A 25,401-nucleotide genomic window follows, 5' to 3' on the forward strand; every position below is an offset into this window, starting at 1 on the left:
CCTAAAATTATAAATAACAGAAAAGACTACTAATATAATTTTAGACAAACAACATACCAGAAACTCCGGGTGGTGTCTTAATGAATTTTCCATTAAAATGACCAATAACAGCTTCACACTTTTCTGTTGATTCCATCCTATTTATACATAAAAATAAGACATAAATAATCAAAGATATCTTAATTTTCATTTTGTTCAGTGCACATGAATACAATCTTATAGGTTTATTTGATACAAATGAAACCTAACAAAAAGTGAGTGATAAGAAAAAGTGGATTTATTCTGTCTTGAAGTGTTGTTTGTGCGCTTTCATGGTAAAATGAAAACTTGATAACCAGATACCTTCAGAATCATAAAAGAAATAAATTGTACCTTTAATCAAGCATGCAAAATATTTAATTTTTTTCTACTTGTTGAAATTATAATTAATACACAATAGCTTTATTAGTTATGATACTGAAATCAATAACAAAAATACCAGTTTAAACTACTGATGTATTTAGTGCTGCTAGGATACTGCTCATTTTAGAGATGGTCCTCCCTTTTACTTATTCACAGAACAACAGACTCAAAAGTCATGAAATGAATTGGGGTTGAACAGAGGATGTGTCTTACAAGTTTTTCACCTTAGCTTCAAGTTTAAAATTAGTGAAGTCAAGTATGTTCCTTCTTTGCCTTCTTGGCTTTAGAGGAAGAATTAAAGGATGGAGCCTGACAACTTATTCTACATCTGCAGAAACATTTCATGGGAATTAAATAATTTTGATTTATTTTTCTTTAATGGAGGAAACACTGAAAAATCTGCTCAAAAGGCACTGCACTCCTGGACTACCCAGAATAGTCGCACTTTGATTTTAACGGGTGGTAATAGTGGTAATTAAAAAGCATTAGAATTTAACTGGGTTCCATCTTTGGATACAGAAACGAAAGTCCTTGATCTGCTTTCAGAAGAACACCCACAGAGGGATGATTTTCAGATGGCGCTGGGCCTTTCATTGTTTCACCTGATCCTTTTAACCCATGAAGTGCACAATGGGTTCTGGCCTTGGTGACTTTCCACTTGTAGAATATTTTAGTTTTATTATAAAATCATCTGGTCTAACAGAAAGAGCAATGGGTTGAAAGCCAGAAGAACCAAGTACTAGACCTTGCTTCATTGCTTGGCAACTCCGTGACAATGTCCTTTCTTTAACTCAATTCTTTTTATATGTGAAAGTGTGAACAATGCTTGCTTTGTTGATCTCACAGGCCTGTGGTAGATGCAACTGTCATCAAATGGGATCATGCATAGGAAGGTAAAAAGTCAGTGATTTCCCCCCCAAAATCAAAGTCAATACTTTAAAACATGTAGACATAAATGGTTACTGCACAGAATTAATAGGTTGCTAAGCGCTGTAAAATCAGTTTTTGTATGTGGGCTTTCAGATTTGAATTATGTCAAAATCAAAGGAAGCAAACTAATCACTGCACTGAAGTACCCTTTCTGGGGAGGAAGGGATAAAAGTAAGATGAAAGAATGAGGATGCTTTAGATATGTGCAACATTTTACTTCTTAAAAAATAATTTGAAGCAAAAACTGTAAAGTGTTATAATGTGTATAACAACTGGTGGTCAGGTGTCTGCTGCACTCTTCTCAATGTGTAAAATATTTCATTAAAAAATCTAATTTACTGATTTTATTGATGATGAACCAAAGTTCTACCTAATGAGACAAAAATACCAATTTATTTATGAAATTTAGGAGCCTGAGATTATTTTTTTAAGCAGTTTAGGCAACCTGATTGAATTAGTCAAAATATTAAGGAAACACACTTGCAAAACTATTGCTCATGTGATATTTCCTTACCCTGCGTCTCCAAATATTTAGGGTCCTCAGGCTCAAGAATCCCAGTGAGTTTTCAAAGAGCTGGGGGAGATGCACATTATTTTTTGTGCATAATTTAAGTTCATGGTACAACTGGCTTCTATAACCCTGGCTTAAATTGTCTCTTTTGGCTCAATTTTTATTCTCCAGGAAATGCAGGAGAACTATTGTTGACATGAAGGCAGGGCAGTAAGCTCACCTAGCAAAGCCAACACCACGACTTGTCCCACTGGAATCGCGTAGTATCCTTGTAGAAATCACTTGTCCGAATGGTTTCAGCATATTTTCAAGTTCTTGCTCATCCATGGACAGTGGCAAATTAGAAATATACAAGTTGGTAGGATCTTGTTCCTGTTGCTAAAACGGAACAGAGAATTACCTGTTAATTTCCAACAGAAGGTGAGATATTTACAGGAACACACTTTTACTTAGCCACTCTCTGAGCTCAGGTCCCTTTAAAGTACTAGCAAGTGAGAGCACTTGCTACAGAACACCCGAGTCACCCTCGGCACTCAACAACAGTGTCTGAAGCTTGGACAATCTGGAGAGGTCAGTCATGATCCCACCAAACCATTCTTGGCAGATTTGGAAGTGGAAGTGCTGGCAGGCACTGCTAAGTTGGAGAGGATGCCCTCATGGAAGTACAAGTCTCAGCTGTTTGCAGTGTTCTGCAAAATAACTAACCTTGCCTCTACTACTATTTTTAGGAGCCCATTTCGGGCACACTATTGCACAGATGGTGGTTACTGCTAATAATCTGATCCAGAGACACATGATGGATTCTGGACTAAGTCATCCAAATTCAGTGGTGGTTTGCCCAAATTCCCTTCGTTTGCTCTGTGGTGGAGTTGTTACTACCTTGATCTATGATCACCAAAGGAAAATAGAGGGCTCTTAAGCTAACAAAAACAAAAAAAAAACCTACAAAGCCATACAAAATGAAAGACTAGAGGCAGAGCAAATTTTAGAATCTGGATAAAGATAAACTCAAGTGTAGAAGGGGGTAGGGCATTCTGGGAAATCTTTGCTATTTGATCCAGGAGCCAGCTCTGATGGAATTATCTGCAAGCTTACTAGAAATGTAGGATCCCAGGTTCCATCCTAGACTAATGTTATCAGAAACTGCATTTTAACAAGATCTTCAGGAAGTACAAATGCATATGAAAGTCTAAGAAACAACAATTAGACCATTTCCCACTCACCCTTCTATTGCGGAAGTAAAATCAGCTGAAATCAAAGATAAGAACTGAGTTTTCTGAGAATCAGTAACTGCTATGTATAATTTTGCCTTTTTATACAGTTCATGGGGTTCTCACAGCAAGTATCTTGATTTACGAAGAGTCTGGTGTTAAATCATGAGGAAATAAGCTTACATGACAACTGGAATATTTTCTGAGCAAATAAAAATTCACCATGGCATTTATGAGATTAGGATGGTCTTAACTTTAAAATAGGCTTTCCTTTGATATTATTAACCAACTGTATCTTTACATATTGAATTATGAAAGTTTATGATTTTAACAAGCACTATTGTGCTGTGCTTCAGATGTGTCTGACTTTGTGACCTATGGACTGTAGCCCACCAGGTTCCTCTGTCCATGGGATTCTCCAGGCAACGTTAAAGTGGGCTGCTATGCCCTCCTCCAGGGGATCTTCCCAACCCAGGAATTGAACCCATACCTCTGGCATGCTCCTGCACTGCAGGCAGGTTCTTTACCCACTGAGCCACCTGGGAAGCCCAACAAGTACTATTAGCAAAGTCATTGATTGATGTTTTAGTCTTAGGCATCAGAAAAGTGCACTCATCATATTTTAGATTTTCAAAACGCACAGTACTTTAAAAATATATGTGAAGTATACAAATGTTTGGATTTGTACAGTCTCTACTTTCAAATGTTATTCTGGCATTAATTAAACATGAAATAAAACTTCTCCTTTTAGATAATCTGCAAGTAAAAGTGAATACTGATCTTTCATGCTATACCTAAGTTGTAAGACTTAGAACAGTAATCTGGTGTCCCAGAGAAGGGTAAAACACCCTGGTAGTTCCAATAATTAAAGTTACGACAGACTGAGAAACTACGGGCAAAAAGTACTCTCTCTGACTTCCTGGTTCTGACAGAGGCAGCCTGTAACCCCCAATTCCAAAGGAATGGAGCAGAAGCTCCCACCTTCTCAGAGGTGTGCCAGGTGCAACTGGGTCCAATAAGAAACATTTAAAATTTTCAAATGTTCAATAGTAAGCCAAAAACTTAATCTTAGACAGACTAAGCAAAAATGGCTACTACCTTTGCTTCTGGCTGAAATTAAAGTCATTGTGGTACCACTGATTACCTTACGCAGAGCAAAAGCGCCCACTGACAATTACATAAAGTGTATCTTTAATATATAAAGATTGCAAAGTGATTTAATAAATGCATAACAATAGATAAAAGGCTTCAAAATAAGGGGGAAAACAATATGTTCTTAGGCATCAAATTTTTCAATTCTTTGGAGGTAGGCTAAGGGGTAAAATCTCCATTCTTTATTCCCCTTCACGCACTACCTCCTCAATTTTGCCCACTTCATTGTACAGCTTCTCAATTAGCTACATGTCAGCTCTAATCTCCCAAGTCCCTGAAGCTTTCATGGAGTGTACAAGACTGTATTTGTTCCTGTGGAAGTCTGGTCCTTAGCTGGCAAACACAGATGGGATCCTTTCTTTCTGAAGGTGCGTACTGAGGGGGCCTGTAACCTAACACAGTCCAATAACATTTACAGTGTATCCTGTACATGCCAGACCCTCTTACACAATAATTATGACCCCAGTCCCGTCTTCCAACAGTTTACAGTTCGAGTTGGGGAGATAGAAACACACAAAATGAATGCTGTAATGGAGACGTGAACAAATTACAATGGGAGGACACATGGGAGCTTGTCTTTAGTAGGGAACACTTTTCACGGGGCATGACATTGAGTTGAGACCTGAGAAACACACACAGGGCACGAGGCTGAAAACCAGACTGTAAAAAGCTATCCAAGGAGTTTGACTTTTCTGTCAGTCATCCCTGCTTAAACTTTTCCACTGAAGGAGTGCAGCAGCAAAGAGAATGACTATGTCTCCTGCAAGTGTGTGGGCAATGGAGAAAAGAGCCTTGCTAAGGCTGCACAATTTCCTTGAAGCCTTGTGCTTTATCTGGGAAAAAAAAAAGTATGTGAATGTTGCAATCGACTCCCTAATTATCTGAATTTGTTTCAATATAGAGCAATATTTCTAACCTAATACTTTGGAGTCATAATGACACTCCAGGGAGATAAGCCATATTTATTCTGTAATTTCAGGTACTCTGGTGGGTGAGGGGGGAGGAGTAAGAAGGGGGAACCACCGCTGGCAAGCCATGCCCTAAAAAGTGGGGAGCTTCCTGAGGCACAGACGCAAGGGAGTGATGTGATCAGACCTATCTTATTAGAAATGTTTCTGAATCATGCTTAGTCAGATTCAGAGAAGCTGGGAACTCCCTAATTAAGGAGCATTAAAACACTCCTGGGACAAAGATATGGCATCACAAATGTTATGTAAGAAACATGTATCATAAATATCATGAGCTTTCCTTTTGGGTTACAATTATTAAAATCTAAATGATGAAATTTAAGATTATTTAAGAATGTTCATAGAATTTGTCATCTGTGAAGTATTTTCAAAAGAACTAACAATGTAAGGTAACTAAGTGCTTTCTAAATCTGTGTTTTACTTGCTATTATTAAAATATCAATTATTATTAAATATTATTAAATATAAATGTTTAAAAACACTATTAAATATAATTATTAAATTATTACATTATTATTCTTTAAAATGCTGATTCAATTTGAAAGTTTACCAATGAGGAAAAAAAATAATTAAAAGTGCTAAATCAGAATCCAGAAATTGAGCTCCCAACCCACTCTATGATAGGTAGATAAGGTAGATAGGTAGGTATTTCCTATGATTTTAATGCATTTGTTTTCAATAGCAAAAGGTCAGTCAATTAGCTCTTTTCATTGGAATGACCTCCAGGGCTAATGCTATTTATCTTTCCTTTCAAACGGTCAACTTCTGCATACAGTATAAAAAAATAAAAAAACAAAAATGAGAAGCAACTCCAACCTGGCAGCAATGGCCACAAAAATATCTAATCACCAAAAAAGGGTCCCTGTGTTCTAATCATGATACATTTACAGTAAACAGAACATACAGTACTGTAGTAAGGGGAGTGGTTCTTGAATAAGGGGAATATTGCGCCTTTAAATCAGGGACAACCATAACTCTGTTTTATGACATGCAATGCTATGTCTGAAAAAACAATTACTCTGTAAATTATGGGTGGTCAGACATAAAAATGCGGCCAATAGGCCTCTTTATATCCCAAGGCGTGGAAAAGGTTCAATGGCTTCTCTAACAAGTAGAAAACTAGATCCCACATTGGCCATGAGAGGGATAAATGGCTACTAATGTTCACTTGAGTAGAAAAGTAGGGCTCAGAGGTCCCACGTGGTGTAAAGCACTCAGTCATCATCTGAAAGAAATTAACAAAAACCTCCCTGTGCGTGTGGAATGGTTCCTAAAATGCAAGAAAGGGACTTGGCAGGAAGACCAGACATCTGTTTTCTCTTGTACTGAATAGGTTCACCAACCAGCAGATAGCTGCTTATGGGCATGTGAATGCAAACTGCTTGAAGCATGGTAGACCTCTGTGTGGAAGGGCGATTAAATTCCTGCTCCTTTGACTGCCTATTTACTGAAAAAAATTGCAAGCATACCAGTAGGCAAATAACATGGAATGATGTGCTGACCCCCAGCAGGTTGGAAGAGGTACTGCTGGAAGGCCCACAGAAATCACTCTTTTAACCAAAGTTGATTTGAGTTTCATATCTTTTCAGCTCGTTGTCTGGGGTTTCTTTCTTCTTTTCATAGATTCCGAGTCTTTTATTTTGAAAAATGCACACATTTGAAACAAATGCCCAGTGTAACATAAATGGGAATGACCCTGAGCCTTTTGGAAAACCTTCTGGTAAATTTCATCAGGGTACTCAATGGACAGAGCTCAATAAATATAATTTTTAAATGGTCCATTCTTATCGCTCCATATCTGCCCAAGCTGGGAAGTTTTTCTCGTGCTTAATTGGCTTCTTTGATCATCAACAAAACAAACATTTAATATCTACCATATGCCAAGTACCAAGCAAGGCACAGAAATTAAAACACGAGTAAGAAAATCACTGTTGTCCAAGGCTCTCCATTTGCAGTTTTATAATTCAGTTTTGAATATTTGTGGAGTCCTTTTTCAACTCAGGTAGCCAAAATGCCAAACAATATTATATCCCCCCTCACCTACTAGAATGTCCCTGAATTTTTTTGACTATGCAAAAGGGCATGCCTTTAATATGTGGCAATGTGAATTTTCAAAAACTTTATAATATCCAGATTAATTAAAGAAAGTGGACAGTGACAGGTCTCTTATCACCCAAACATAGGAGCCAGGCTTGAACTTTCACAAATTGTCTCCACCAAAAGGTACAAGTCAGATAATCCTGTATCCAGATGGCATAAAAGGGCCAATTTAATTCCCCATACTCTCATCCATGGTTCTATGGCATAGAACAATGGACCCTCTTCCATTTAAAATACCTTTTGTAACTTTAATGATATAATAAAAAAGAAATCAGGTCCAGGAAACTCAGTCATTCTATAGGGACCTGAAGAAATTCACAATGTGCAGCATGTTGGCACACTGCCAGTGTCTCTGAACCCCTGAATTGTTCATTCCCCGCAGATGATGGAGGAAGGGATCATTTTTCCTAGCCAATTTACAGTCCCAAGCTGCCTAAGGAGGTCTTTGAACAGTGCTCATTATCAGTCCACGGGAAAGCTGGCATTCAAAGCGCACTGTTGACACGGGACATACAGTGCCAATCTATACCCACTCTGGCTCTGACTAAATGCATTGTAAAGACTTCTTCAAACAGCATATAGTTAATATACTATGCTACTCAATATCACTGGTACTGAAAAGATGCCTAGGTTCGTGCTCCTGAGGCCTCTCTAAATAAGGCCTCTGCATTAGCCCTAGTAGATTGTTAAAATAGGCCTCTTTCTAACTTTGTTTCAGCAGAAGTCACCAAAAAAACCCCCCCAAAAACAAAAAACGGGTGTCAGGCACACCCACATGCCAGAGCGAAAAACCAGACCTCCTAAACAGAGTCTGCATAGGAACTGGCTGAAGCCTGGTTTTGGATGCTCAGCTGACCACCCACCTCCTGTCTGCCCGGGAGAGCCTGAGGAGGCTGGGAATGAACATGCAGGTGGAGAGAACCACTGATGTGTTCCATGATGTGTTCCACGCTCCCACCAACTGGGCTTCTTCCTGCACCCTCCCTCCCCTGCCCACCACCAGCCAAGCAAGAAGGGTTTCAAGAGACCCCTCATGAGGCCTGGTCTGTGTCCTCTGGAGCTTGGTGGATAGAATGGATCAATGTCTGGCTTAAGCCTGAGGAATCTACAAGGCAAAAGGCTGACTGAAGGGGCCTGTAAGTGTGATTGGGAGGTAACTAGTTTCCCACAGACAGCTGGCAGCCAGATCAATGCGGGCCACACAAGACGGAGTTGGCGCAGGGTTGTGTTAGATCCACCCAGGAAGGCTGTCCTGAAGGACAAGAAGGTCCAAGAAGAAAAGGACTGAGGCTGACCCTTGGATCCTCAGGAGGTGAGGACACGTCTTCTCTAGGGTGAAGGAACCACAGGGGAGAGAGCAGAGCATTCTACCAGGGAAAGCATCAGTTTTCTGCCCAGAGAAATCAACACCACATGACATAATTGTCAGGTCAAGAAGCTTTCCCATCCCTTACCACTGTTCCAACCTGGGATGGGTAAGAAACCACAGCTAGCTATGGAAGAGTGAGAAAAACACACATTTGGAAAATAGGAAAGAACGAACCATGTTCCCATCCCAGGACAAGCTTACTAGTTAGAGCAGACCAGAGCTGGGGGCGGCAGAAGTTTTAGTATTATATGGCACACAAAATTTTGTCAAATAAACAGGACTGGACATCTCAATTACGGGCATCACACACTTAGCATTGGAAATGTGTTGTTGAAAAATCAGACATTCAGCATCCAAATGTTAACCATGTGTTACACATCTGTGTGTGTGCTTATAGACACATAATAACAGAAGGTTGTATTGGGATGTATTAATAATATTTCACATTATTTCAAGAAAAAAAGCATAATGCATTATCACCAATCACAACCTCCAATTTCCTAAAATGTCACTAAATACATGTCTTATAAATCTCTGTGTGTGTATGTGTGTGTTTGGAAACATGTAAAAGACTGTCTTATAGGGATATAAACTTATAAAATAAAATATCACCTCTTGATCACCAAATTATCAGTGTGTGGTTTTTAGCAGACAACTGCTTTGTAAGCTGTGATTTCTCTTAGCACCAGCAACATCCAAGATGCACGTCCCTTTTGCTGACTCTCAGAACGGAGTTTTCAAAACCTTTACACAATTCTGAGATTTTATTAACCATATTTGGAATATAACTTGAGACTTCCCCCTTAAACATCTTATTTAAAATATTGTATTAAAAAAATATTGTATTGAGGTTGGTGTAAATACATAAAGGAATGGCTGAAAATGTATTTAAAGACAATTATATTCCCCAAAGTTTGGACATGAAAAAAATCAAGGGGCACTCTAAAGAAAAAAATTAACCAAAAAGGCCTGAAATGAAAGAAGCAACTGAAGGGACTTTTCAAAATAATAAAGAGTTGCCAGAAAAGTCATGGGATCTGCCCTAGATTTTATCCATGAGAGGAGGAAACAGGAGTTTCACAGAGTAGAGGAAATGGACAGAACAGAGGGAAAAATACAGTTCTTTTCTGATCATGCCTTCAAAGTCCTGCTTAGAAAACATATGGTTACCCACGGTTTACAGATACATATTAAACATTCTGTAAACCATACACAAGTATTGCATATTACAATTAAACATACTAAAGCCTCATGATCACCGTCTTTCAACAATACCACAAGAAGGTGCTCTATATTATGGACAAATAATTTAAAAATCAGGGTGCCCTTACTCTAGAGAAGATTTGTCCTTAGTATTTACAGTTTATTTTAGCTTCTTACTCTGGACTTTATCTTACCCCAAAGGTCTAAAAATATTAAAAGTCAAGGATAACTTTAGAAAGGTGATGAAAGTGTTATTCACTCAGCTGAGTCCGACTCTTTGTGACCCCATGGACTGCAGCCCACCAGGCTCCTCTGTCCATGGGATTTCCCAGCCAAGAATACTGGAGTGAGTAGCCATTCCCTTCTCCAGGGGATATTCCTGACCCAGGGATTGAACCTGGGTCTCCCACACTGCCGGCAGATTCTTTACCATCTGAGCCACCAGGGAAGCCCCTTTCATCAACTCCTGAAATCTTGATTCATGTTGATTCTTTTAGTTAAGGGAAATTGCTATTCTGGTAGCTGCATATTTGTCCTTCAACAGCTTTAAGGGCTTAGCAGGTAACTTTTCTCACCCAGGGTTCTTTAACTTTCATAAATCTCCTTCCCTTATGGAAATGTGAGTGCTCCTCAGGGAGAGATCACAAGCTACTCTTCAGAAGAAGCAGAGGACAGCACAAAATTACTTTGTAAAGAAACTGGATAATATAAAAGTATTGATCTTTTGAAAAGAGTAAGTGCACTAGGTATGATAAAACCCAAGTTTACATTCAGGCAATAAAACCTGGAGCACAAACACCACTTCTATGATAAGAGTTCATTGAAACTGTAGAATTATTAATTTCATTAATAATCAATGTCTAAAAATGTCTCTTTTATACAGAGGAAATATTATCTGTAGCTGACACTGCATTACAACTACTAGTATATTTGTATAAGCCTACATATGTGATAAAGTATATTATTCTTTCAGAACATGACATTCTGAAGTACTTCTAAAATGTATTAATTCCTTAAACATTGAAAATTTAAAATTATTTTTAAAAATAAAGTACAGAGCTTTAGTCCACAAGTACGCAATTACCTGAGAAAATCTGATGCTACTTCTCCATTTACTTATGGGGTTACATAATCTGCTAAAATTTTATACAGTTGTAAAATTCTTTTTCACACATAAAATTATGAGGCATTGTCTTTGGCAAAATAGCTGCTACTGACATGTGAAGCAAGGGGCAAATGTCCCCAGGTACCTGTGACTCGCTGGGATGGAAGGAGAACTTGGATGGTGACAGGAAAAGCCATGTGCCCAGATTCAGAACCAAAGCCAGAGACTGGAGGAGTAAGTACTAGCTCTCAACTCACCTTTGCCATTTGAGCCTGAACCCCACTTGCCTTCAGGGCAGACACAGCCTTCTGAGCTGCTGCAGGACTGTCAAAGTCAACAAAACCATACCCTGAAATGCAAAGCACAGTTAGTATTTAAGCTGGTATTTTATGATTATGTAAAGAGGGAAAGGATGGCTCCATTCGGTCTCCGAGGCAGGCAACCGAAATCAAAGCCCTGACGTTCTGACAGTCCCAAGCTTTACAGCCGTACTGCAACGTCCTCCCCAAGCCGTCTGTCCCGCCTATCTGGGCTAGGTAAGTTTCCCTTCAAAGTTTAAAAAAAAAGGAAAAAAAGAGAAACCAGTTTATTCCCTTTTTCAGATCTTTTTCTCAAGTGTCTGTACTTGCTGGGGTGAGGCAGGGGATTGGGGAGGAAGACATCCAAGTTATCAATCAAGATTAAGAAAAAAAAAATGGGGGGGGAATCAACTTCAGGAAAACAGTAGCATTTTTAATAATTTGGTAAGAAAGATGGAGCTATCCTACAGAGCTTACAAATATTTGTTTATTCTGTAAACTGCATTTTTGAAATAAATTCAGTACAACAACTGGATACTCCAAATATAAAATAATCTACATATTAGAACTTGTTTTAAAATATTACTTATTTATCTAAAATACAGCTCACAATCTCTTCAAAATAAATAAAGGGCAGTGGGGAAATGGCTCCAGAAACCCGAAGTAGCGGTTTTGGTGTTCCTGGCCTAAAGTCTAAAAATAAAATATAATAAAGCAAACAAATAAACAAGATCCTAAGAGAGGCCCTGGTTCAAAGCTTATTTATCCATAGCTTTTCAAACATTTTTAAACAAGCTGGTCAGCTATTTTCGCTGGCTATTACAAATCAAAAGAAGGAAATTAGAGGAAAGAGGGGTCAGGTTGAGGGTAGGGCTGCTACAAAATCATATGGATGTTACCTAGTGAAAACTAACAGCAACCAATAAAAGAGGAAAACAACACAAAGAGTAGGCATTACAGAGCACCTGAGCAACCGTTCCACGAACCTACCAATCCCATAAGCATCACTGTATTAAATCAGGCCATCACTTTGCCACTGTGATAAAGCTTAAATTATTAAGAAAAGGTGCAACTGTATTTAAAAGCACATCAGTGAAATGATCAGGGTTCCAGGCAAAAATATCAACAAGAGATCTACTTGGGACTCAAACCGATTATAAAATTAATGTTAAATGAGTAAGAATATTTTGAAAAAGGAAAGTCTTCTCTGGAAGTTACACAGAAGAGGGGTCAGGCCTATCATTTATTTATAGATATTATAAAGCTAAAGTAATTTAGACAGGAAGGAACTAGGGTCAAAATATACACATCAACATGACAAAACAGAAACTTCAGAAGTAGTTCAAAGAGTGTGCAGTATTAGCAACAAAAACATTGCCCTGGTGAAAAATTAGTGAACTAGACTAAGAATTACAGAAATAGGTATTTTAGAGAGAGGAGTGTCAAAGCTAAAACAAATAGCAGCTTCTTTCTATTACTTGGAATTGAGATGGAATAAAGCTTAATTTGATTTTGACAGTGAGTAGAGAAATAAATACCCAGGTTGGAAAGGAAAAGAGGAGGCTGACCCAGGTAAAAACAGAGAATGCTCCTCAGCAGCCAGGTTAGAAATTAGGTTAAATATACTTCATATATTTTTTTTAAATCTGTTATTAACGCTAATATGCAACCCACTATGAAGATGTATGCACACACATATCTCTCACGTTCATACATACTTTATTACCAAACAGAGCTTAAGCAGGTCATAAACAAACACCCAACTACACTGAAATGATGTAACTTCTGATGGATGTTTAACAGTCCTTCTTTAATTTTACTGTTGTCAATAAATTACAGTAAGATGAAGATCCCAAGTTTGATGTTAATGTAGCTGAAGTTTCTACTCAAGTACTGTTAGTATTATTTTATCTGTTATTTCCTTATTAGGAAAAATCCATAATGGCTGCATCTTAGCTAACTGTTTACATTCTTTTCTGGCCTTGCCCAGTGCCACTACATAGCTGTTTCATAAATATTTGCTTAAGACAAATATAACATGCTTATGCATGCAACTGTGTGCTCTTTCACTTTCCCTGTTGTAATACTTTCAAGTAAATATAAGAGTATATAAACGGGTCTCACGGATTCTCTGGGGGTTCATTATTGAAACATGTATACAGATATTTCTGAAGGTGGGAGTCACTAAATAACACAGCATCCTCTCACTGGAACCCCAGGAGGATCCTTCCAGGTCTCGGGACCAGGCATAGTTACAGCATTTCTGCTTCTTGGGTTTTCTTCCACACTGAGATTACTGAATCACGGGAGTAGGTACATTATTTTTGGTTTGGCAACCAGGAAATACAGGGTCATTTCTGTAGTAATAGGAAGCTTCCTGCTCTTACCCCTATTTTTCCTTTGGTCTGATCTGTCCTCACCCATTTTGTGTGCGTTTGTGTTTTCTGGTCTTATATGCAACTCTGTAAACACTGAGCACAATCAATCCTTTGTAAGTTTTTCTTGGTCCTGAACTGCCATGTACACTAGAGCTGAAAAGCATTTAAACACCTTTTGTTGGCTAAAAACTGGCAAAAGCTGAAATGCAGGGGAGCAACTGAATAATGAATTTTTAAATTTAATAACTACAGCAACATGTTATTCAGAGCAATGTTTCCTTCAGCTTAATTGTGTCTTCTGGAGAAAGGCCCCCAAACACGTTTTGTGACCAAAAAATGTACTATGACCTCTAAAGTCTCTAATTTTCAGGTATGAAATTCTTTGACTGGTTCAATCTCTAAAAATTAGTATACAATACAAGCAGTTTTCATTTATACTGATAATTTCTTAAGCATCACCCAGATTCATCCACCTGTCCACCACCCCCCCCCAAGTTATCTACAACATGGCTACTAACATGTTACCAGTCTTTATAGTGAGCTATGCTGTTTTTTTTTTTTTCCCCCACTTGTCCCCAAATTACTTTTTTTCAGGAGCTCTTTCACTGCTTCTTCTAGAATTTTACAAATCCATTCCTGCTTACTCTCTCTCCTCACTCACTCATCCACACCCCACATATCTATCATTTTTCCTTTCTGAGAGGCCTGTGTGACACACAAAAACCTTATAAGGTTTCTATCACTGCCCCCACATACAAGCCAGTCTCTCCTACGACTCAATTTAGGAGAAATTCTCCAGGAGACATGTATTGAAAACTAGTTCTGATTTATACTTATTTAGAAGTCCCACAAATCTCCCCACTAATCTTTGGACTCTTGTCAAATATTATGGGTTTATATTATTATAAGATGTTAGGTTTAGTATTTTTTTTTTTTTTTACTAACAGCATTTCTAGATCGCACTAAGCATTTGGGAATTTTGGTTTCTTGGCAATAGGGTCTTGTGGGATAAGAGTGTAAAACAGCAGTGGCCAGTGCAGAGTTGTAATAGAGAATTCACTCAGGGAGGCTGCTGGGTACTCTCTCTCACTTAACTAGGGCAGCTCTGCTTTTTAACACACTGACCTATGTGAAGACTTCTTTTTTGAGGGAGAGGGAATTGGGTGGGGTCAGGAGGAAGAAAGGTAGGTAAGGCTATAAAACTATTGTCTACTGTGATTTCTCTCTTGGTTTGAAACAAATGTTGAGATCAGCTTCCTGGTTTATACCTGCATGAGTCCATCTCTTAGTGATAAAACCAAAAAGTTTCTTCCTGTGTCCCTGCTCATCCAAATCATTTTAAAATATGTTAAGACTAACCTGGTAACTGGGTAAACATTTCAGTCTACAATTAGACTCTCTCCAGTTTAATTCACTTAAAATATTAATTGAGTATCACTCTACATAAAGCAATGCTCTATTCAGTGTCCTACGGCAAAACTGCCTGAATGTGCCATGCTGATTAAACATGGGCTCAGATATTTGCCACAATAGCTCCTTTAAATTCAGGAGCTTTGAAGAAGAGACAGGAGTACAATGAATCACTTCAAGTCTCGATTAAAGGAAACGGCTGGCTTCTAAGGCGAGGCCCTACCGTACCATAGGCTTCATTGACGTTCTTTGCCTTGTTCAGATTGTGCTAAGTCACAACCGTCACCCCTACTTGGAAAACTGGGGTCTAATTAATGAGGAGATTTGCTTTCTCTGCCTATTCCTGTCAACCTTATTTCAATTCATGGGGTCAGTTGTTAGACTCAAAGTCAGCTGACTCCATTCTTCCCCTTTCCTAGAAATCACATGCCTATTGTGAAGATGCTGGATCATTAAAAGTCAGAGCCACAGAGCATCAGTGCTGCCTACTGTAGACGCCTCCTCTTCCAGCTCATGGAGCTGGATGAGCTCATCCTAATTACACGGAAAACTGAAGGTCAGTGCATCAAATTAATGCAGCAGCATATTTCAAAGGGGCGGATGACCTCCCTTCCCTATTACAATTTGGTCAGTGAAAACGGTTCTCCCCTCCCTGCTGCCAATATTGTCAACAGGCATTCAGCAGAGAACAATTGGGAGTATTGAAACATGTAATTAAGTACTGCTTAAAACTACTCTATTCTAATTAATAGAGCCAATTTGCACAATATGTAATCTTTTCAGTTCTTTAGTACAGTCCAATGGTCTTCGGTAAGCAGCTCTAATCTCCTCAGGCTCAGGAAAGAAAAGCTATTTTCTAACTCTACTCCCCCTTAAAAAGCAGGGGATAAATGCCAGCCAGTATTTTGCATGTTAACTCTACTGGCGTCAAATCTGGGATTCTGGCAAGCGGCTAGCTGCTGTTGGGTTTCCAGCCAAAACTCAACCAGGGACCAACGTAAGCAATATGCTGACACTGTGCAAGACAGAAACTGGTTGACATGTAAGATTTGGGTTTTAATAAATGGAGGTAGTTTTGAAATCAAAGATCAGGTTTAAAATTCCACGTTTTTTCCCTAAAGCTCTGATTTAGTAAATCATCAGACAAGGAAACATACCTTTGCATTTGTTTGTTGTCTTATCCAAAATTGCCTTTGTGGAAACAATCTTCCCATATCTAAATATAGAAGGAAAAAAAAAGAAGTTATAATTGAGGAACCTTTATTAATATCTAAGTCCAGAGAACACATACACACACTTATTAAACCTCTGCAAACTTTAAAGTATAAAATGTTCTTTACTAGGGGACAGCAAATAAGAATTCGAAACTCAAGCTAAACTAAAAAGGAGGAATGGCTAGACCTCTCATTTGGCTCTTTGGATTACAGTTTGATACTTAGCTTTGAGAAATCAGGCACTTACCTGGTGATCTTGGGACCAAAGAAATGGAATGTGAGCTTTAGGAAAAATAGTTTCTCTACAAAAAGCAGTTTCTTCTAGTAACACTGTGTGTGTGTGTGTGTGTGTGTGTGTGTGTGTGTGAGTGAGTTGCTCAGTAATGCCTGACTCTTTGTGACCTCATGGACTGCAGCCCACCAGGCTCCTCTATTCATGAGATTTTCCAGGCAAGGATACTGGAGTGGCTTGCCATTTCCTTCTCCAGGGGATCTCCCCAACCCAGGAATCAAACTCGGGTCTCCTACACTGCAGGCAGATTCTTTACTGACTGAGCTACAAGGGAAGCCCCATAGTAACTCCATGTCTGTGGTCAAATACAAAGCCAAAGGCAAGGCTACAGAATTGTTAAGGGAAAGGACTATGATGCATATAGCCTTTATGAACTAACTGAGGCAAGAAAGCTCCCTGAATCACTCTATTCATTTTGCTTTTGCAGGTGATTCTGTATGGCTTTAGATCATCATAGAAGGGTGTGTTGGAATATGTATCGTTAACAACGCTTGATGGGATATTTAAGTATTTTAAATGTAATATTTAAAACAGGTCTTTTTATCTAAAATTTTGATGATTGTTTATAAATATATTTTTAAGACCTCTTTTAATGCCATAATAATAGTTACACAGTGTACTCACTAATGTATGTGTGGGCATGTGTGTGCAAGAAATAGGCAGTAAAAAACAAAAACCAATGAACCAGGAATCAAGCATTAATTTATGAGAGTTTGTATGAAAAATGTGTTCAAACTCCTTCATGTACAACAGAAATTGGGGAAAGAAGGAAAACAATTCAGAATGTTAAAACTGAGTGCACTGCTATGGAAAACAAAGGGGGGACTTCCCTGATGGTCCAGTGGCTAAGACTCTGAGCTCCCAAAGCAGGAGGCCCTGGTTCAAACCCTGGCCAGGGAACTAGATCCTGCATCTCTCAACTAAGACCTGGTACAGAAAAATAAATAATTTTTTTTTTAAAAAGAAAGAAAACAAAGGGGCAAGAGAGTTTAAATACATGTACTACCCTATATCCTTTCACAGTGACCACACTACAGTGCAAAGCACTGCTATCTATGTTTGTCTTCAAACAATAGAGAAGGCCTTTGAAAAATAATTCTTAAAAATTACTGGGTCTATGGGAAATGCATCTAACATACTTCAGGTATCTGAGACTATTTCCACATTTATACATGGCAAATCCCCAAATTTTAATTTTCTATATATTCACTTTAGAAATTTTCACATTTTCTCTAATATTATTTTCTTGTGATTGCTGCTGAGGACTAAAAAGACTTAAAAGTTTTAGGAAACGGAAGTATCTGTGCAGTACTTTAAAACATTTTCAATGTTGCAGGTTTCTATTTTATGCATTTGAACAAGCTGAAAGATACTTATCTAGAAGAAACAAATAGTTTGGTGCACCACTCTCCCTCAGTTAATTTCACTCTGTGTAATCATGTAATCAAATGATTACTAACTGAGCATAAAAGTAAAGACAACTTAAGGTTTAAATGACAATTACATCCAACAGGCATAAGGCTGCATAAACACCTTCAATTCCCTGTAAAGATTTTGAGTATTTGCAACAACCTTAACAGAAGGTCACTAAGTTTACGTTTTTTTCTTTTTTTTAATCTGCAAACCAGAAAAAAGTAAGTGATTTAAAGACCACCTTTTAGCAACCATTTATCTACCTAAGTTATTGACACGCTTGATATTTATCAGAACTCTCTCCTTTGTACAAGTTTTAGCTGAAAAGGTTTTTAGAGTACATCCCTACCTCAGCCCTTTCCAAAAGCAGGGAAGAAAACTGGTGTGACTTCAGTGTAGGATAAAGGTATTGGGAGTTACAGAGATTAAGGGACTTTGCTTGAGGTCACAGAGTTCAGGGTCTTTTGTAAACCAAATAGAAGGAAATTTAGAGAAGGTCAGGGGCTAGCCTTCTATCTTTCTGGTTCTGCTCTCCACGTTAATAATGAGGAAGAAGACGTGGAGAGAGGAAGGAGCGGGAAGCAGGGAGAGAGAAGAGGCTCCTGGTAGCACTGAACCCAGAGACTCCATCCGTGCCATACTTTCGTCTGGTTTGGGTTCTCTTTGATCTTTGCACATCTGACATTTCTCCTCACTTTCACACCTTGGTTTCTAGGACCCTCATTCTGGGGATCCCATCTCACCTTTCTGCGCTCTCTTACAGTTTTTTTCTTCCTCATTTAGCTCCCTCCTCTCTCTCCTTAACCAAGTTCTTTCATCACATTTAATAATTAGTCCTCTACCCTTCTCTTCCCTAGGAAATATATCCAATGCTATGGATTTATTAAATGAATCTTCTCTGATGAAGCCAATTTCTCCTTCCTGGGTTTTTATTTTAATCTGACCAAAGTTTTAGTTTTTGTCTTTCTCTCTTTACTTAAACATCTTAGTATCTTACTGAAATATAAAATACTTAAATATCTAGTTAAATGTTACCTCGTGTCCTCTATTTTCTAAGTCGTATCTCCCAAGAACCCTAGACAAATCTTTCCTTTTCTCTTCTTCATGTATCTTTTCATTCTATAGCACCATCAGAGTCCCAATCTTCCATCAAGTTTGTGGTCCCTGAAGTGAAGTGAAATCGCTCAGTCATGTCCAACTCTTTGCGACCCCTTGGACTGTAGCTTACAAGGCTCCTCTGTCCATGCAATTTTCCAGGCAAGAGTACTGGAGTGGGTTGCCATTTCCTCCTCCAGGGGATCTTCCTGACCCAGGGGTTGAACCCAGGTCTCTCGCATTGCAGGCAGACACTTTACCGTCTGAGCCACCAGGGAAGCTGGTGACGTCCCTGAGACATCATCAACTCAGCCATTCCTGAATCCAGCTAGTCATTAACTCTTTTAACATGTGTCTAATATTAATTTGCCTTAAACATTACTTTGAACATGGTTCTCTCTGGGACTTCCCTGGTGGTCCAGTGGTTAAGACTCTTGTGTTCCCAATGCGGGGGGCATGGGTTCAATCCCTGTTGGGGAACTAAGATCCCACATGCTGCACAGCATAGCAAATAAAAAAAAACAGGGGGGAGAGGTGAGAGTTGAACATGGTTCTCTCATCTCTCCATTGCCCCCTCCTACCAATCTTTGAATTTAAAGAACCTGTTGTAACACTAGATTTTCCATGAAACCATCCCTAATCTCCTCAACCATTCAGTAGGTGATTTTATAAGAAACCAGAAAGGGAATTACATTTACTTAGTTTCTACTAAAGTTCTAGGCATTTTCTGTGTATGATCTTATTTAACTTTACCACAATCTTAAGAGGTAGCTGCTATTATTCTCACTTTTGCAAATGGGAAAACAAAAGCTCACAGAAATTCTGGGTCTAAGATCTTGCCTAACACAGCAAAACTGAAAAATAGTTAAAGTTCTTACTGCAGTTTCTCTATGAAATGAGAAATGCGCCAAGGCTTCGGTTGCGACCGCCTCTCTACGCACGTGTGAGCCTCGCCAGCCCCTCCCCCAGGAGACCATTGCAGTCGGCCAGGCCCTGCTCCTTGGTAACCATGTGTGACCGAAAGGCTGAGATCCAGAACTCCGATATGTCAGAGAAGATGCCACAGGACTCGGTGGAGTGTGCTACTCAGGCATTGGAGAAATATAATATAGAGAAGGGCATTGCGGCTCATGTCAAGAAGGAGTGCGACAAGTACAACCCCACCTGGCACCGCATCGTGGGGAGGAACTTCAGCAGTTATGTGACACGGGAAACCAAACACTTGATCTACTTCTACTTGGGCCAAGTGGCCATCCTCCTGTTCTAATCTGGTTAAAAGCATGGGACTGTGCCACACACCCAGTGATACATCAAAAAACAAGGAATTTAGACTGCAGCCTAAATTCCAAATACCAGGGACTGAAGCCTTCAGCCTTGCCTAAGGGAACACCTCCACCTTTGAACCTTTATTGTGTTTTGTACAGGGCATTCTCTGTACTAGTTTGTGGTTATAAAGCAATTAGCAAAATAGCTTACATTTGTATTTATTTTCTATTCCACACCTCTCTGCCCCATGTTTTTCCTCTTCAAAATCCATTCCTTTAAAGAAATAAATCTGTTAAAGAAGTGTGCACTAATTACCATTTGTTCAAATAATTTATTGAAGATGGCTTATTACTTGATCTTGGGTAGGTTGGTGGGGGTGATTCCTTGAAGCTTCTGTGGGATGTAACAGACTAGCCTGTTCAACACTCTTGAGTTTCATTCTTGCCCATCCTGTTCCTGTTGTCCATGGAAGAATACCTCTCAGAAGTGCATGTTGAGAAATGCATGGCAGAGAAACTACTGGATTAGCTCTTACTCCTAATCTGATAAATACATTACTTAAGTGCTCCTTTGGGATAACTGCTATAGAGTGTTCTGGGCTTTAGGCCTCAAGAGATGATGAATGTGTAGTAGAACTTTAAGCTTTCTATGGCTGTAAAATGGAAATAAACTGGTGAGAAAGGGGCTAATGAGAAATTTGTTGGGCTCTAGACATTTCCCCTCCCCTGCCTTGGAGGCCTGGCATGCTGCGATTCATGGGGTCGCAAAGAGTCGGACACGACTGAGCGACTGAACTGAACTGAACTAAAGGGAAAAAGCTTTTGAGCAGCGGTCCTCCATGTGATTCTAATAAAGTCTGCAGGAATTAAAAAAAAAAAAAAGATTTTGAGAAAAATTTCCTTTATACACTCAGAGTATGAAAGGTGAGGGGAAAAAAATGGAAGATCTCTTCTGTTAAGGCATCAGAATAGATTTATTTTTCAAGCCAAAGCAAGTTTTTTGTTTGTTTTAGACACAAGAAATAAACAGGTGGTTTATAGTTGAAGGAGGGATGGGGGTGTGTATAGGAGAAGAGATATGTCTAACATTGATCAGTTTTACTTTCTATTGTGGTTTTCATCATGATTTGTGGGTTAACACTGAAAGCCCATGACTTCCCAGAAAGTCAAGACAGTTTTCACTCAGTCCGTGGTACTACTGCATACCAGCCTCTCTCCAATCCAGTGTTCAGGAGGCTGCTTCTACGGAGTTACCACAGGTGGTGGTGGGGGCAGGAGTCTGAAGGGTTTTCCTTTCCTACAACATCTTTTCTGTGAGCTGTTCACTCAGTTATACTGCTCAGAGCACAAGGGGCTCTCACAAAAATACAGATTCCTGGCCTGGAAACAGAATACTTTTAAATTGCTCAGGCCCAGGGGAAGTTAGTTTCTCAGGGGCTGATGCAGTCATATTGTGGGGATGGAGCACAGAACAAGCTCTTCTGATGACAAGAGAAAGGATCTCGAATATGGGGAAAAGCCACGTGGCAAATGGCACTTCAATGAGCAGGAAAGGGGGCAGCAGGGTTCAGAGTGGTCACTATCCCGCTCTGCTGGTCTTATCTGTAGTTATGATTTAATAATGTGAGGCAAATGATGGAGTGGCTGGGGGAGAAGTAATTACATATGATTAACATTTAGCCTACTTCTATCGTTGATCAGCAGTGCCTGTAAGAGTAACAGATATGGGGGTGGGGGGGGGACTCATAAAGCAACCAGATTTTCACCTCCCCTGCTGCTATTTGCAACTTAATTTGTAAAACAAAACAGAACAAAAATTCTAGTAACAGGGACATATGATTTATTGGAGAAAATAGGCCTCCTAACTGGGTAGAATTCACACTTTAAGAATACAAAGGAGATGCATGCCCAAGAGAGCAAGCTGCAGAATTTTATGGGGGAAAATATGAAAACAAAGATTCTTTGGGTTTTATCAGCTTCAAAGTAAGACTCAGACTTACAGTTGTAGCTACCCAGAATATAATATTCTGTGCTAAGAGTAGATGATCCACCCCAGAGGAAGCTCTGACAGTAAAAGGATAGAGAGCAATTAAGGGACATGACCATGGAGTACTGAAAATTTCAAAGGGAGAGGATAAACAAGTAAAAACTCAAATTTAAACCTATTGGCTGAAAAAACCTTTTGCTTAGAATCTACCTAAATTTCTTCCCTTTGCACCACAGCTTTTGCCATATCTCCCCATTTCCATTTCTTCTTTCATTGGCTGTAATATAAAATCTAAGTATATTTAGATCGCACTTACTAAAATAAAGCTTGATTTTTCTCCTCTGTCTCTCATCACTTAGTCGCTTGTAAATTTTACCTTTTTCATAATTTACCATAATTACGATTATGGTATACAAAAGAAATGCATATATGTTGTAATTTGAAGACACAGAAAAGTAGATTAAAATACTAAAGTCACCTATTGTCCCCGAAACAAATGTTAAACGGATTGTCTCTTTATAGACTCGTCCAGTGTGCATGTACATGCATGTGCACATGGCATGTGAGTGTACATGTGCATGCGCGCACACACACACACACACGTACACTGTCTCTTTCCCCTTCTAGAGAATTGGGAGCTTTTGAACATTGCTGGTTACAAGCCAAGCCTCTGGAGAATGGAGTTTATTCCACCTACTACCAACAGGTGGCGGTAAGGGTTGATGAGTTATTTTAATATTGGTCATCCCAGTTAGAGATTCATTTAAGACCCTATGGGGTCATTAATAGTGCTTGTGTTAATTTATAAACATTATCAAACAAACAAACAAAAAAGGCAGTATGTGAAAAAAAAACCCTACAAAAAAGTGTACACATAATGTAAACAAAAACTGATTAAGTGTGAAAAAAAAGTGGGATATTCCTCACGCATATAGGATGATATTTGTTTGACTTAATAAGTGAACTGCCTGAAGGACAAAGAAACTTCCCACCCTGTGAGAGAGACTGTGCCCATGCAAATGACAATAACCAGCAAGAGGGAGGGAGAGGGGGCTGAAATGAGGAAAAAACCAAACTTCTGACCATGTGCTATCGAATTAGCATCCACACTGGAAAGTCTATGACCAAGTGAGTCAATTCAGGGGAATAACAGAAGTAACAGCTTACATTGATACAGCTTTTATCTTATGCCAGACGCTGTTTTCAGTGATTTAGGTCAAACATTTTTAATATTCCCAGCAGTCTTTTGAGTAGGTGAAGTTTTACTACACTTCGTAGATGTGAAACTGAGGAGTAGAGAGAGTATGGGACCCACTGAAGGTTACACTGGAAAAGGTCAGTTTTCATTCCAATTCCAAAGAAAGGCAACGCCAAAGAATGCTCAAACTACCGCACAACTGCACTCATCTCACACGCTATTAAAGTGATGCTCAAATTCTCCAAGCCAGGCTTCAGCAATACGTGAACTGTGAACTTTCAGGGGTTCAAGCTGGTTTTAGAAAAGGCAGAGGAACCAGAGATCAAATTGCCAACATCCGTTGGATCATGGAAAAAGCAAGAGTTCGAGAAAAACATCTATTTCTGCTTTATTGACTATGCCAAAGCCTTTGACTGTGTGGATCACAAGAAACTGTGGAAAATTCTAAAAGAGATGGGAATACCAGACCACCTGACCTGCCTCTTGAGAAACCTGTATGCAGGTCAGAAAGCAACACTTAGAACTGGACATGGAACAGACTGGTTCCAAATAGGAAAAGGAGTACATCAAGGCTGTATATTGTCGCCCTGCTTATTTAACTTCTATGCAGAGTACATCATGATAAATGCTGGGCTGGAAGAAGCACAGGCTGGAATTAAGTTTGCCGGGAGAAATATCAATAACCTCAGATATGCAGATATTCCACCGTTATGGCAGAAAGTGAAGAGGAACTAAAAAGCCTCTTGATGAAAGTGAAGGACGAGAGTGAAAAAGTTGGCTTAAAGCTCAACATTCAAAAAACTAAGATCATGGCATCTGGTCCCATCACTTTATGGCAAATAGATGGGGGAAACAGTGGAAATAGTGTCAGACTTTATTTTGGGGGGCTCCAAAATCACTGCAGATGGTGACTGCAGCCATGAAATTAAAAGACGCTTACTCCTTGGAACGAAAGTTATGACCAACCTAGATAGCACACTAAAAAGCAGGGACATTACTTTGCCAACAAAGGTCCATCTAGTCAAGGCTATGGTTTTTCCAGTAGTCATGTATGGATGTGAGAGTTGGACTGTGAAGAAAGCTGTGCGCCAAAGAATCGATGCTTTTGAACTGTGGTGTTGGAGAAGACTCTTGAGAGTCTGTTGGACTGCAAGGAGATCCAACCAGTCCATCCTAAAGGAGATCAGTCCTGGGTGTTCATTGGAAGGAATGATGTTGAAGCTGAAACTCCAATACTTTGGCCACCTCATGCAGAGTTGACTCATTGGAAAAGCCCCTGATGCTGGGAGGGATTGAGGGCAGGAGGAGAAGGGGACGACAGGGGATGAGATAGCTGGATGGCATCACTGACTCAATGGACGTGAGTTTGGGTGAACCCTGGGAGTTGGTGATGGACAGGGAGGCCTAGTGTGCTGCAATTCATGGGGTCACAAAGAGTCGGACATGACTGAGCGACTGAACCGAACTGAAGGTTACACCGCTGTGCTGTCCTTACTCGCTCAGTCATATCCAACTCTTTGCGACCCCATGGACTGTAGCCAGCCAGGCTCCTCTGTCCATGGGGATTCTCCAGGCAAGAATACTGAAGAGGGTTACCATGTCTTGCTCCAGGGGATCTTCCCAACACAGGGATTGAACCCAGGTCTCCTGCATTGCGGGGGGGGAGGGGGGGTGGATTCTTTACCAGCTGAGCTACCAGGGAAGCTGGTAAGTAACAAAGAAGAGAGGCAGAAGTTTGCTTTGGTCAACCATGTGGATAACTGCAGATATTTTACTTGCCAACTGCCAAATATTCCAGAGGTTCAAAGCAGTTCCCAGTGTTGAGTCTGCATAGCTCCAGGCAAGTGGCAGACGGATGAGGGTGGGCTCTATAACTGCTAAGTGTCTGAGACAGATACT

The 25,401-nt window shown here is 39.5% G+C and overlaps 2 protein-coding genes across 14 annotated transcripts in view; one reads left to right on the forward strand and one right to left on the reverse strand.

Moving 5' to 3' along the window:
- Nucleotides 1–25,401, reverse strand: part of RBMS1 (RNA binding motif single stranded interacting protein 1) — a 221,469-nt gene that overhangs the window by 24,924 nt on the left and 171,144 nt on the right. For all 13 annotated transcript variants that reach the window (XM_040229217.1, XM_040229211.1, XM_040229207.1 and 10 more), the window contains exons 3-6: nt 16,196–16,254; nt 11,209–11,300; nt 2,064–2,221; nt 58–137 (exon numbers count right to left, since the gene is read on the reverse strand). In XM_040229217.1, coding sequence (XP_040085151.1) covers nt 58–137; nt 2,064–2,221; nt 11,209–11,300; nt 16,196–16,254 — 389 coding nt within the window. The remainder of the gene's footprint in view (nt 1–57; nt 138–2,063; nt 2,222–11,208; nt 11,301–16,195; nt 16,255–25,401) is intronic.
- On the forward strand, nt 19,970–20,319 carry LOC120854847 (dynein light chain 1, cytoplasmic-like). Its single transcript, XM_040229223.1, has one exon. The coding sequence runs from the start codon at nt 20,062–20,064 to the stop codon at nt 20,317–20,319; it is 258 nt and encodes an 85-aa protein (XP_040085157.1). The 5' UTR covers nt 19,970–20,061.

This window comes from Oryx dammah, unplaced genomic scaffold (genome assembly GCF_014754425.2).
Source record: "Oryx dammah isolate SB20612 unplaced genomic scaffold, SCBI_Odam_1.1 HiC_scaffold_27, whole genome shotgun sequence".
NCBI classification, from domain to species: domain Eukaryota; kingdom Metazoa; phylum Chordata; class Mammalia; order Artiodactyla; family Bovidae; genus Oryx; species Oryx dammah.

Bases quoted from the DNA above. Each gene is read 5' to 3' on its own strand.
- LOC120854847 (XM_040229223.1), top strand. From the start codon at position 20,062: ATGTGTGACCGAAAGGCTGAGATCCAGAACTCCGATATGTCAGAGAAG.